Source organism: Sander vitreus, chromosome 4 (genome assembly GCF_031162955.1).
Source record: "Sander vitreus isolate 19-12246 chromosome 4, sanVit1, whole genome shotgun sequence".
Lineage (NCBI taxonomy): Eukaryota > Metazoa > Chordata > Actinopteri > Perciformes > Percidae > Sander > Sander vitreus.
Window position 1 is genome coordinate 35,638,103 of NC_135858.1, and position 13,055 is coordinate 35,651,157.

Genomic DNA, 13,055 nt, shown 5'->3' on the forward strand with positions numbered 1-13,055 from the left:
TGTGCTGCGCCGGGTGCAAGATAGGGCCCTTGAGCTTTCTACAGAAGTTCCGAAATATAACTCTATATATATATATAAAACTATAACTACTAAATATAGCTCCTGGTGTTAACAAAGCGCTACTGCAACAACATCCATCTCATCTCATTTCTCTCTCTCTCTCTTTCTCTCTCTCTCTCTCTCTCTCTCTCTCTCTCTCTCTCTCTCTCTCTCTCTCTCTCCCCCAGCCAAATACTTTCCAGCAATTGCAGTGTGCTTGTTCTGGGAAATGTCTTTTAATATAACTTTTTTTGTTGTTTGCTAAATCTCTCGACTCAGATCAAGCATAGCGGTATCTGTCCACGTACTATTTACTTGTTCATTTTCTTTCAAGGCTTTTGATTAACAACTCTAGTAGCATTTCGGTTGTTTTTTGTAACCTCAAAGATTATTGTTCCTGTCCGTCACTTAGACACAAAAACATGGGGAACTAGTGTCAGGATTGAAAAAATAAAAAATAAAAAACTGGTTACCCTTTTAAAGATATTTCTGTGTGTTTTGTTTTTGTTTTTAATACTCACCTTTCACATCTCTCTCAAACTGCTTCTGTTCTTCTCCCGCTGTCTTTTTTTATCCATAAGCTGCATTCAGACCTAAGAAAGCGATCCAGTGATTCTCGGCGGGTTGTTCGGTCGCCAGTGGGACTGTCACTGTAACGGGCCATTTGTGTGACGTCCAGTTGTGTTCTTTAACCCCCCAAATGTAGCACAAGTAGACTTCCGTCAGCTTGTTCATAGCTCTGGACGTTGAGTGCACTTAAAGGCAGCTTAAAGAAAACAGACGGAGGGACTGAGGAAACTATCAGCTGTTCCACAAACTCCCGGGCAGTTCAGAGCTTGTGTTTGGTGTTTTAAAACTTTCTTGTGGCAGAGATAGAGGCAGTGATGTTTCCCGTTTACTGTACGGGCAACGTGACATCATGACTTCGCGTAAACATATACGCCACTTTCTAAAGCCAAGTGGCGTGTTATCTGTACGCATTTTGAGCTATCCGCGTGTATGTCTACACCGTATACAGCAGACGGGTTGGGTTTAGGAAAAGAAGAACGGGACGCGGGACAACAACGGCACGGTGGGTTTAGGAAAAGAAGAATGGGACGGTTGGGTTTAGTAAAAGAACAAAGCTACGATTGGGTTTAGGAAAACGTGACACGCGGGACACGATCCCCGGTCTCCTGGGTGAAAGTTGAAAGTTGTTTGACCTGTCCTCCACCCCGACCAACCTCCCTATGCAGATTTTCGGGCTGTCACTCACTACGGCGTAAAATTACACGCAATCGCAAGGTAATGTAAGTCAATGGAGGCCAAACGGCATTGATAAACGCGCTAAAAAGCAATTATGCGTCTTGATAAAATGCTAAAATGGCATACGAATTAGCGTGTCATACATATGCCATTTATTGAGATCAGTCTGATACGGGACTCTCACACTAGGGGTGGGGGGAAAAAATCGGTACAGCATAGTATCGCAATATTTTCCATGGCAATACTGTATCGATACACAGACGCCAAGTATCGATCTATCATTATATATACAGTTTGTCTGCTTGACAATCCCATTTTGGAGCGATACAATTGAAGTGAGATGAACAAACTGTATACAAATGTATCTTTTTAGATTAAACAGATGTTGACAAAGTTTCCTTTTGGCGACATCATTTGAAATTGGGAAAAATTTGAAGTTGGAAAAAAGGTAATGAATTGCAATATATCGCAGAATATTGCAATATGTTTAAAATCGCTACAATATCGTATCGTGGCATAAGTATCGTGATGATATCGTATCGTGAGGCCTCAGGTGATTCCCACCCCTATCTCACACCGCCTCAAAACACTCTGACAAGTCTGATCCACGCTTACATGATTGGTCACCGCAGCGTGACACAGGGTTGCGTTTCTCCAAAAGTTGAACTTTTCGCCGCAGGCCCGCTGCGTTTCTTTGCGTCCCCCCCCCCCCCTGCTGCAGCCTAAACGCACTACCAACATTCAAAATGAATGCAAAGGCCTGCTTTTTATGCCGCACCGTCTGACGGCCGACACAGGCTGTTTGAACGCGGCCTTCCTCCTTCTTCTCTACCTCACCTGTCTGACCTCCCTCCCTCCCTCTCTATGATCTGCCCCCTCCCTTTTCAGCACATGGCCCTTGTGTTACCTGGCATGCGAATACAGCCGTTTATTTTCACGGGGATACGTTTTCTGGCAATCTCTGCCAGAGACAATATTATGCTGGAAATATACAGGTATTAACTGTTAAGATTTCAGATGGACAAATAAACCGGAGTTGCCGGGCTCTGGCGCGGCCCAACAGAGAAGAGACTGTGTGCGAAACAGCTCGCTCCTAATGAAACACACGAGGGGGGAAGCTGCTCAATCACTAATAATTACTCCTCCCTCCATACATCCATCCATCGCCCTCTCTGTGTCTGCCTCTCCCCCCGGTCCAGGTGATTTCCAACCACCTCTGTCATTTATCTTCCCCTGCCTTTTGATTTCAATGTGACATTCATTTCACGCTCATTTCCTGACGGACGCCGTCAAGGCCGGCCTTTCATACGCAGCTCAGGGCCACTAAACAGTCTCTTATGCTCTGACCTTTAGCAGGCGGGGAGCTGTTGAGACAAACAGCGCTCAGCAGGGCGTAAATGATGATGGATCTGTTCTGGCAAACTTCGGGGGTTGAGTTACGCGGGACTGGCTGCGGTTTACATCTGGCTGCATGTGTTCACATTCAGTCTCTGAGGGCAGGACTGCAGATCTGTTGTTACACTCAGATGTTTAATAATGACTCTCAGGGGTTATAAAGTAGGACAAGGTTAATTGTTGAATGGTTAATTAAGAGGTAGTTACTACCTTTTAAGTAAACTATTCCGTTAAAGGACGATGCAGTTACTTTTACTGTTGCTGAACCTTTGCGTGTACATTTACTTAGTCAAAGGGTGGGCAGCTGCTGCCCTCCAGTGGCTCCCTGTGGCTTTTACAAAAACCTATATGGAAATAAATAACATGTTTTAAGCATTTCAATTTTCCTTTATTATTGTTGAATTAGTGGTTCTTACATTCTCATTTACCAATAATCCTCCTTCAGCGTCTGTATGGAACACACCAGGCAGAACAGCAGCTCCTGCATCCACTGTGTGTGTTGCTTGTGTGTGTGTTGTTTGTGTGTGTGTGTGTGTGTGTTTGTGTGTGTGTGTGTGTGTGTGTGTGTGTGTGTGTGTGTGTGTGTGTGTGTGTGCGCGTCAGTCACGGGGCGAACAGAGCAGCAGCCCCACCCGCTGCAGAGAGCCGACAGCCAGGATTGAAACGGCAGCAACTTCAGCGACTTTTAAATCGTTTACAGTCTACATTGATGTTAAAATGTTTACAGGTTGGCAGGACGGGCTGAAATGTTTTGCCCGGTCTTTCGCTGTACGTTTTGTTGGTAAATGTGAGATGTTCGAGTCACACACACACACACACGTCTCATCTTCATATCACAAACAAAGAAATGATCAACCCGTTCTCACTCCTGCTTGGTCATTGGCTCTCAGAGTGCACGTGGGACTGCTATGATTGGTTGAAGTCGCTGGAAACTTCAGGTCAAATTTGGGGGAAAAGTTGCAGTGATTGGTCAAAATTGCGAATGAATAATGTATTGTAAATAAATAAATGTTCTACCTAGAGATTGGCATGGGGTACTTTCCATAAAATCATCTCTCAATGCAAATCAAACCAGCTATTAGGCTAACTGAAATAAAACCATGCCAGTCTCTAGGTATGGTGAAGGGTATGTGATGATGTGGGGGGGGGGGCTATTTTAATTCCAAAGGCCAAGGGAACTTTATCAGGATCATAGTATCCTGGATCCATGAAATAACTGACCTTTCAAAATAAAAGCCTGCCTGCCTCTCTGGGAATCTAACAAAGGGGTGTACTGACTTATGCCCCCTGTATTTTAAGGAAGAACATTTATTTATTTACGATACATTATTCATTCACAAAGATAATTGGTGTCCTTAAAGGTTGGATTTTTCCTATTATTTTTAATTAAGGCATTAAGATCAATTTCCAAAAGATGATTTTTTATTCCTCTTTTTAGTCAACTTTAGCGTGGGTGTATTCACTTATGCTGAGCATTGTAATATAAAAACTATAGCAGTGCAAAAACTGTACAATACTCAAAAGCTATAAATTATTGAACCACTAACTGGTATGGAGGGTGGATCAGGATCTAAAGTGTACATTACTCTTCTTCTTCTTCTTTTTCTTGGCAGATTACTACTTTTGTATTATACCGCCACCAACTGTACAGGAGTGTGTAATACCATGAGTATTCTAATACAAGTCTAGGCTTGTATTAATTCAAAACAAACAAACAAAAACAACAAAACAAAACTTATATTCTTTTCATTATACCAGTATTATTAAGAAAAAAGTCTCTCCCTTGTCATACCCTTTTCTTCAAATATACCATGTATTGAGTTCTCTCCTTCCATTTCCTGCCAGTTTATTCTACAGGGCCTAAAGTGACAAAAGGTCCTGAGCCTGAAACCTTTTTTTGAACGGGGGGGAAAGCGAATTAGTACATTCATGATGTTGTCCATGTTGACATTTGTTGCTTCATGTACATTTATTAAAAACGTCGCATTGTTTATCTTTTCATATAGCTAGACGTCTAAACTCTGGGACAAGGCCGTTATGTTTAAATACCTGCCATGCTGATTCCAAACAGACAGCTTTGTCAAGGCAGTTTGGGCTTCAGATAGCTTTTACACAGTGGCCATCGTTAATGACAAATCGTGTTCCGCTATGAACGTGCACACACGTATTGTTTGTATCACGGTCGGTCAGTGAAGGAGCAGTCGCAGTGGTAGCGGTAGTGGTAGTGGTAGTCGTTGCCAGTAACGTACTCGTATTACAGTATTTGCGTATTTGTGACTAGCAGCCCTTTCTTACCGCTGCTGCCGTACAGCGTCTTCCTTCAACATGAGCTGCAGAAGCACCCGGCTCCCTCAGTTTGAGGCACCGAGTGCTAAATGGCTTCCCGTCTCCACCCTTTTCCTCTTGTCCTCTATTCATGCCCAGCGCCATTTGATTTAACTCCTTTCTCAACTAAAGCTGCCTGTATCTACATGCTCCAAGTTTGATAAACTTTGCCTCCATTTGTTTTTAGCCGTGTTAGCCCTTCTTTGCATCTGATTGGCTAAAACTCGTTTGATTGGTAGGTGGAAGTTCGATGATTGGTTAAATCCAGCACATCAAAACAAATCCCATGAGGACTTTTTGATTTATTTATTTTTTCTAAAATAGTCATATGCCAGAAATCCGGCACCAACTGTACTTAAGCCCTGCATTAGTTAGAGCTGCGTTCCTCTCATATGATTGGTTGGTTGAAACCAACTGACTCGAAAATAATGGCAAGTTCCCAATTTTATTTTTATTTTTTCCTCACGGCCGCATGCCGGAGATCCGGCATGGTGCCGGAATACTTTAAGCCCTGATTCTATTATCATTATATTTCTCACATGCAAAAAGTACATGTTCCACATCTTCTTTGTCTTGGCATTCTATGCATAAGCCATTACCATTTCCTACTATTTGTAAGGTAGCATTCAGTCCTGTGTGACCTAATCTAAGTCTGGTATATAGACCACTTCTTCTCTTCGGTTTAAACTCAGCGAAGTAACCCTTTTCCCGGTCACATTCTTTTTCCCTGTATTTTATGGTAGTGTCTAGCATTGCACTCTGGCTCCCATTCATTTTGTCATCTTTGTACAATTCCAGATTTAATTATGGATTTGGCTTCACCCTTCCCCATTGGAACATTCATTCCTATATATTTGTTTTTCAGCATCTTTTTTTGCAATTTGATCAGCCTCTTTGTTTCCTTTAATGCCTATATGAGCTGGAACCCAACAAAACTGAATAATGATTCCAAGGTTCCTGAGATGTATTAATAAATGTTTAATTGCATTTATCAAATCTTCCCTTGATGAGTGACCTGTATCTAGGCTATGAATAGCTGCCTTGGAATCTGTACAGTTTACAGCTCTCAATGGTTTAACCTCTTCAATCCACCTAAGAGCTGTAATTATCCCAGTCATCTCAATAGAGTATACAGATAGAACATTATTGAACCTATATCGATCTCTTTTGTTAAATTCTGGAATATATATCCCAATACCACAATGCCCATTTTGTGAATCTTTAGATCCATGTGTATATATTTTAACATATCCATAGAATGACATTTTTAAATATCCCTGGCAATATGCTGCAAAACTTTGATAATTTGGATACTCTCTCTTTCCTTCCAACAGTAACCTCTGGTGATGGAAGACTCCATGGGGGAATAGCACTTAGAACCAGTGAAGGACTACATTTCAGTTCTTTAATTCCATATTGTTCTGCTATACTGTTGATGTTCCAACCAAACCCTTTTGATTTTGTTTGATATTCCGTGTACAATACTCAAAAGCTATAAAATAATTTAACCCTTGTGTTGTCTTCCTGTCTACTGCAACGTTTAGGTTTTCTGGGTCAAAATGTAATGTTTTTTCGACAACTTGTTGAAGCTTTTTTCAACGTTCTTTTATTTTTTTCAAATGCTATAAAATGTAATAAAACACCAAAATTCAATGAAAGTAGTGGACTAATCATTTATATTACTTGTGAAGAGCGTCGTAGGGAACCATCCATGTTACTTTTTATTTTAGAAAATATTTGGAAAATGGGTCAGATTTGACTCGAGGAACACTCATAAACTTTTCTTAAAGTCTGAACCCAAACTGAGACTTCCACCTTCAGATAAAAGGCTGCTCCTTCTTTTTCCTTTTTTGTGTGGATCAAATCAGCTTCTTCAAAGTGTTTACTGGTCTCATTTTCAATGCAGGACTTGTACTTTTAACAGAGTATTTTACTTCTATTCTATTGTACTACTACTACTACTGAATACTACCGCTGCTCCCTCTATCTAACCTCGTCATAGCGCTGCTAGCATGGCTGTAGCCTCCAGTGTTGTTTATGTTTGATCATATTTCCTAATAATCATGTTAAAAGTTTCCCTCTGAGCTCTCAGATCACACTAGAGACTCACCGCAGACCACATTCAAAGCCTTCTATCACTCAGCTACTCAAAGAAAAACTGTCCCTCATCTTTTATTGAGTCATAAACATTTCTTCTGATGACTCCCAACCTTCTGATTCACCGGTCCTTTCACCCCGTCTCTCGCTACCTTCCTCGCTCCATTCATTCAAGTGGATTAAAGTTATAAATTAGTCTTCCCAGGTCAAAATCTGTGATAATCCATAAACATTTATGTCTGTGTGTGTGTGTGTGTGTGTGTGTGTGTGTGTGTGTGTGTGTGTGTGTGTGTGTGTGTGTGTGTTCTTGTTTAACTATATTCGTGGGGTCCAAACACCTGGTGTCCAGTATACTTGTGGGGTCCCGACAGCTTTGTGAGGCCAAAATGCTGGACCCAACAACTTTAAAGGGCTGTTTGAGGGTTAGGACCTGGTTTTAGGATTAGGGTTAGAATGAGGATATGGTTAGGGTGAGGATAAGGGTTAAGGTTAGGCATTTAGTTGTGATGGTTAAGGTTAGGGTAAGGGGCTAGGGAATGCATTATCAATGACGGGTCCCCACAAAGATAGTGCCAAAAATCTGTGTGTGTGTGTGTGTGTGTGTGTGTGTGTGTGTGTGTGTGTGTGTGTGTGTGTGTGTGTGTGTGTGTGTGTGTGTGTGTGTACTTTTAACAGTATCCCAAAGGGGAGAGAGTGCAAAAAGGCCAGGGTTATATTTATACCATAGACTGTTAATATTAATGGACAAAGCATCTGGTTAGGCGAAGTGCTGTAAATGCAGAAGTGCCTTAAACCTGCATTCTATCTGAATTCTTTAGGCTAGTGCAGAGTTGGCAGATTTTTTCCTTGTGGTCGTTGATGGATATTGCACAAATGGATCCTGCACAGGTACCTCTTATTATGGAAGTAGCAGCTTTTTCTGCGAGTCAACAATGTGCCCTGAGACATCAGCTAGCTTCAGGGTGAGTAGAAAGGGACATTGGATTCTGTTTACAGACCCGCTGTGGTTTAGTTATCAGCTAGTAACGCATTATTATTGATCTGTGATATCATCGGAGTCATGGTTTATTTATACAGTCTATGGTCGGAGCGCTAGCTTTCCCTAGGTTGGATCGTTTGGTCTCTAGCTTGGTTTTGTGACTCAATTTCAATGATGCCCAGTGTGTCAGTCTCGGTTTTGTTGAACGCTATAAAGCCTACACGTTAGGCTTTATTATTTGTGCGTGTAAGTGAATATGTACGTGTTTTGTGTATGTCACAACAACGTTACATCCAGCCCTTTGCCTAGTAGATTGCTAGCATGCTGGATAACAGCTAAACCTCTCTGTCCTCTGCCTGATGTGAGCGTTTCAGCGCCCTGTCTCTGCGGCAGATAGCATCGGTGGTGTTGGTACTTGCCGTTGGTCTATCGGTCTGCCCTGTACTGTAGCCTGAAAAATCGATCATTGACGGAATAGCCTCAGGTTTCAGTCTGTTGGACTTAACCCTCACCAGTGACCCTGTTGAATTGAAATTACAGCTCTCTAAATAGTCTGTCACTAAAAAATGGTCGCTACAGACTCGAAATCCAGGGGCTGTTGGAGGGCTGGCCAGTTTTCAGAAAGCTAGCCATGAGTTGAGGACTGGTTTCCTTGTCAAAGGTAGCCTGTGGAAATGTATCGTAACCCCAGCCGCCTTAGCCCTATACAATTTATTACTGCAGCCAGGGGCAATGCAGTATGAACCCCCCCTAGACCTGTTGGTTTCCGTTTCCTCAGCCATGTCCGTTAGCCTCCGACTGTCTCAGACTATTTACATTCTATGGCTGCTGATCATGCCAGTGATGTAGCCGATTATGGAATTCCAACATGGCGGTGCCCGTGTAACAACAACAACACTTTCAATGTACCATTTTATCCCTTTTAACAAATTCAGCCATTTTAATCATTGTACCAATGAGAAGAAATATGCAGTACTGGAGTAAGTAAAATCCCCGCCTGACTGAACATCTTTCACTTCCTGTTCCCTCACTCTTAGGATGAGTTTCAGTCGTATAGCTATATTCAGAAAAAGGCCTTATTCTGAATAACCAACCGGAATATGCTGTATAAACATGACCCGTATAAAATGTAAAATATTGTGATATTCGGAATAATGCGGTACTAAATCTGCAATGAAAAATTTGAGAAAAAAAAGGAAAAATCTGAACATTTGATAGGTTCAAATTTCTTTATTTTGTTGTCAACAGCTTCTAAATAAATCAATTTTCTCCATGTTTTCAGCAATGAAATGTGCAATACATCAGGCTCTGAATAATATATGATTAAAGCCCTGTGTGATGGCTAGACATGTACAAGTCAAAATAAAGCCCAGTTCAGACCAAAGTTTCACGACGAGATGAAACCGTTTTAGAACATCGCAGTGAAAAGTTTCAGCGATATGAACCGGCCCGTCTCAGCTCAACTCAAACCAGCTGATGGTTTCACTGGGACTCAGCTGGTCGAGTCTCCAGAGGCTGGTTATAGAACGTAAGAGATGTCACCTGTTTCAACAGCCAATAGAGAAGTCAGAGGATCGAGTCTCCAGAGGCTGGTTTTAGAACGTAAGAGACGTCTCCTGTTTCAACAGCCAATAGAGAAGTCAGCTGGTCGAGTCTCCAGAGGCTGGTCATAGAACGTAAGAGACGTCTCCTGTTTCAACAGCCAATAGAGAAGTCAGCTGGTCGAGTCTCCAGAGGCTGGTTTTAGAACGTAAGAGACATCTCCTGTTTCAACAGCCAATAGAGAAGTCATCTAAAAACTAGAGAAATAAAATGATCCATAATCCATTTTATTTTTATGTTACAAACAGCTCAACGAGCGCCCCCGACGGTAACGTTATATGGTCGCGCGAGATAGAGGGTGACTGAAGAGAGAGAGAGAGAGAGAGAGAGAGAGAGAGAGAGAGAGAGAGAGAGAGAGAGAGAGCGCCCAGCGGTGTTAGAACAAAGCAGTGAATCGGAGAAATAAAACCTGTTTTTCGCAGATTCATCACTAGAAATGTAACTGTAGCAAGCTTCTCATTATCACTTATGTTATCCACATGCATATTTAGACCAAACAAGTGATATATCCAGCTACAAAAAAGCCTAAAAGTCGGAAGTTAGAACAGAAGACTAAAAAAACAGTTGATAAACGCCACATGCGGGACGCAATCCCAGCTCTCCTGGGTGAAAGTCCTGTGTTTTACCGATCGGCCACCCCAACCTACCTCCTTTCATACTACTCGCTACGGCAATAATTCACATGTAATGTAGGTCAATGGAGGCCAAACGGCGTTGATAAACATGCTAAAAAACGATTATGCGTCTTGATAACAAGCAAAAACACCAATTGGCGTGTCATACATACGCCACTTTGTGAGATCAGTCTGAATCTTTGGTCTGAACTGGGCTTATTAAAACAGTTTAAGTTGAAACGGTATTGATAAAAAAAGAAAAAGATCAAATAGGTAAGATTTACATAAAAACTCTGTATTCTAAATTAAAAAACAATTGAAAGAAAAATAAACATATCTTTGTAATAATGAGACAGCAGTAGGATAGATGCAGATTAAAATGTTAAATCCGGTGACTTTTCTCTTTAAGAAAAACCAAATGAATATAATCATCCTCTTAACTGCTCTGTTCCACTGTCACACACACACATTTACAGGTGATATTTTCACTTTATTAGCAGTTAAAATGAATGGAAACACCTTCTCAGTAAAGGTGTGTGCGAAGGTGTGTATGTGTGTGTTAGTATCAGCATCAGAGAACGACAGCTTTCCTCTGTTCCAGTCCAGAGTCACTCTGATCCTCTGGAGCTGCTTCTGCACTACAAGATCAGTTGGTGGATCTGGTGGTGAGCCCACTACGTATTTACCTTTATAGAACATTATTGTCCATAATCCCGACGGTATGCCTCCCTTCCTCTGGACAGACTCTGCTAACACGCCAATTGACCAGCCTGTACTGTCTCCAACCTGGACATCCCAGCCATGAGTCCCTGAGTTAAAGCCCTCAGAGCCCAGGACAGAGGGACGAGAATCAATCCTCTCTGGATTATCAGGAAGCTGCTGTTCCTCTCCTAGTCTCACACTGGTCAGATCATCAGACAGGATGAGATATGGTTGAGCAGTGTTTGGATCCAGAATCACAGGAGTGTAGGAGACCATGTCCTTCATCTTGTTCCAGATGTTGAAGCTCAGGTTGCCCAGGTGTTTGGCCTCGTCTATCAGAGCTCCTGAGAGCAGCTGTGGATCATCCAGCAGGGGGCGCTGCTGGACTCTTTCCACTGCAGCCTTGTAGTTGATCAGGAATGAGACATCTTCAGCTCTCAGCTCCTCCTCTGTGGCTCTGACTGTGTCTGAAAGAGCTGCTATCTCTCTGTTCTTCTCCTTCATCCTCTGACTCTTCTGCTCCTCTTCTTCCGTCAGTGCAACCAACCTGGCCTCCTCTTCCTCTTCTAGAAACTGGTAAAGCTTCTTAAACTGCTCCTTAATCTGCGTCTCTGTGCGTCGGGCCTGGAGCTTTATGTGTTTTGCTGTCTGATCAAACTTCACTTTAACTTGTTCTAAACCCTTTAACTTCTCCTTTAAGGGCTCCAGAGTTTCCTGAAGCTCCTTCCTGTGTTGTCATGCAGCTTCATCGACGGGTCTGAATCTGTGGTTGGAGTGTATTTCTGAATCTCTGCAGATGAGACACACTGGCTGCTGATGGTCCAGACAGAAGAGTTTGAGTTTCTCAGAGTGCAGACTGCAGAGAGCCTCTGAAATTCTCTGATTTCTCTCCAGTAAGAAGGACTCACACAGGTTCTTTAACACCAGGTTACAAAGTGGTTTTGATTTTGATGTTGTCTTATAGACTGGACACTCTCGAGCTTGTTTCTGTCTCCACCATCTCTGCAGACAGTCCTTACAGAAGCTGTGGCTACATGACAGAACAACAGGATTTCTAAAGACATCGTGACAGACCGGACAGCAGAGATCCTCCTCTGATCTGGAAGCCATTTGGTCTCTGAGTGAAGCTGAAAACACAGCAGACAGAAAGTACAGTCAGTCATGGTGCGACATTTAGATTTTTGTGTCCTTTAATTTTATTTTTTGGTTAATGGGTGGCTAGCTAGGTCTACAGTGGGGCAAAAAGTATTTAGTCTGCCACCAATTGTGCAAGTTCTCCCACTTAAAAAGATGAGCGAGGCCTGTAATTTTCATCATAGGTACACTTCAACTATGAGAGACAAAATGAGAAAAACAATCCAGAAAATCACATTGTAGGATTTTTAATGAATTTATTTGCAAATTATGGTGGAAAATAAGTATTTGATCAATAACAAAAGTTCATCTCAATACTTTGTTATATACCCTTTGTTGGCAATGATAGAGGTCAAACATTTTCTGTAAGTCTTCACAAGGTTTTCACACACTGTTGCTGGTATTTTGGCCCATTCCTCCATGCAGATCTCCTCTAGAGCAGTGATGTTTGGGGCTGTCGCTGGGCAACACGGACTTTCAACTCCCTCCAAAGATTTTCTATGGGGTTGAGATCTGGAGACTGGCTAGGCCACTCCAGGACCTTGAAATGCTTCTTACAAAAACACTCCTTCGTTGCCCGGGCGGCGTGTTTGAGATCATTGTCATGCTGAAAGACCCAGCCACATTTCATCTTCAATGCCCTTGCTGATGGAAGGAGGTTTTCACTCAAAATCTCACGATACATGGCTCCATTCATTCTTTCGTTTACACGGAACAGTCGTCCTGGTCCCTTTGCAGAAAAACAGCCCCAAAGCATGATATTTCTACCCCCATGCTTCACAGTAGGTATGGTGTTCTTTGGATGCAATTCAGCCTTCTTTCCCCTCCAAACACGACTAGTTGAGTTTTTACCAAAAAGTTCTATTTTGGTTTCATCTGACCATATGACATTCTCCCAGTCCTCTTCTGGATCATCCAAATGT

The 13,055-nt window shown here is 42.2% G+C and overlaps 1 protein-coding gene across 1 annotated transcript; it reads right to left on the reverse strand.

The window, feature by feature from the left end:
* Nucleotides 1–10,752: 10,752 nt before the first annotated feature.
* Nucleotides 10,753–12,141, reverse strand: LOC144516365 (nuclear factor 7, brain-like). The gene is given in 1 exon segment (XM_078247591.1): nt 10,753–12,141. A coding segment is annotated over 1 exon segment (1,356 nt). The 5' UTR covers nt 12,109–12,141.
* Between the last annotated feature and the right edge of the window lie 914 nt (nt 12,142–13,055).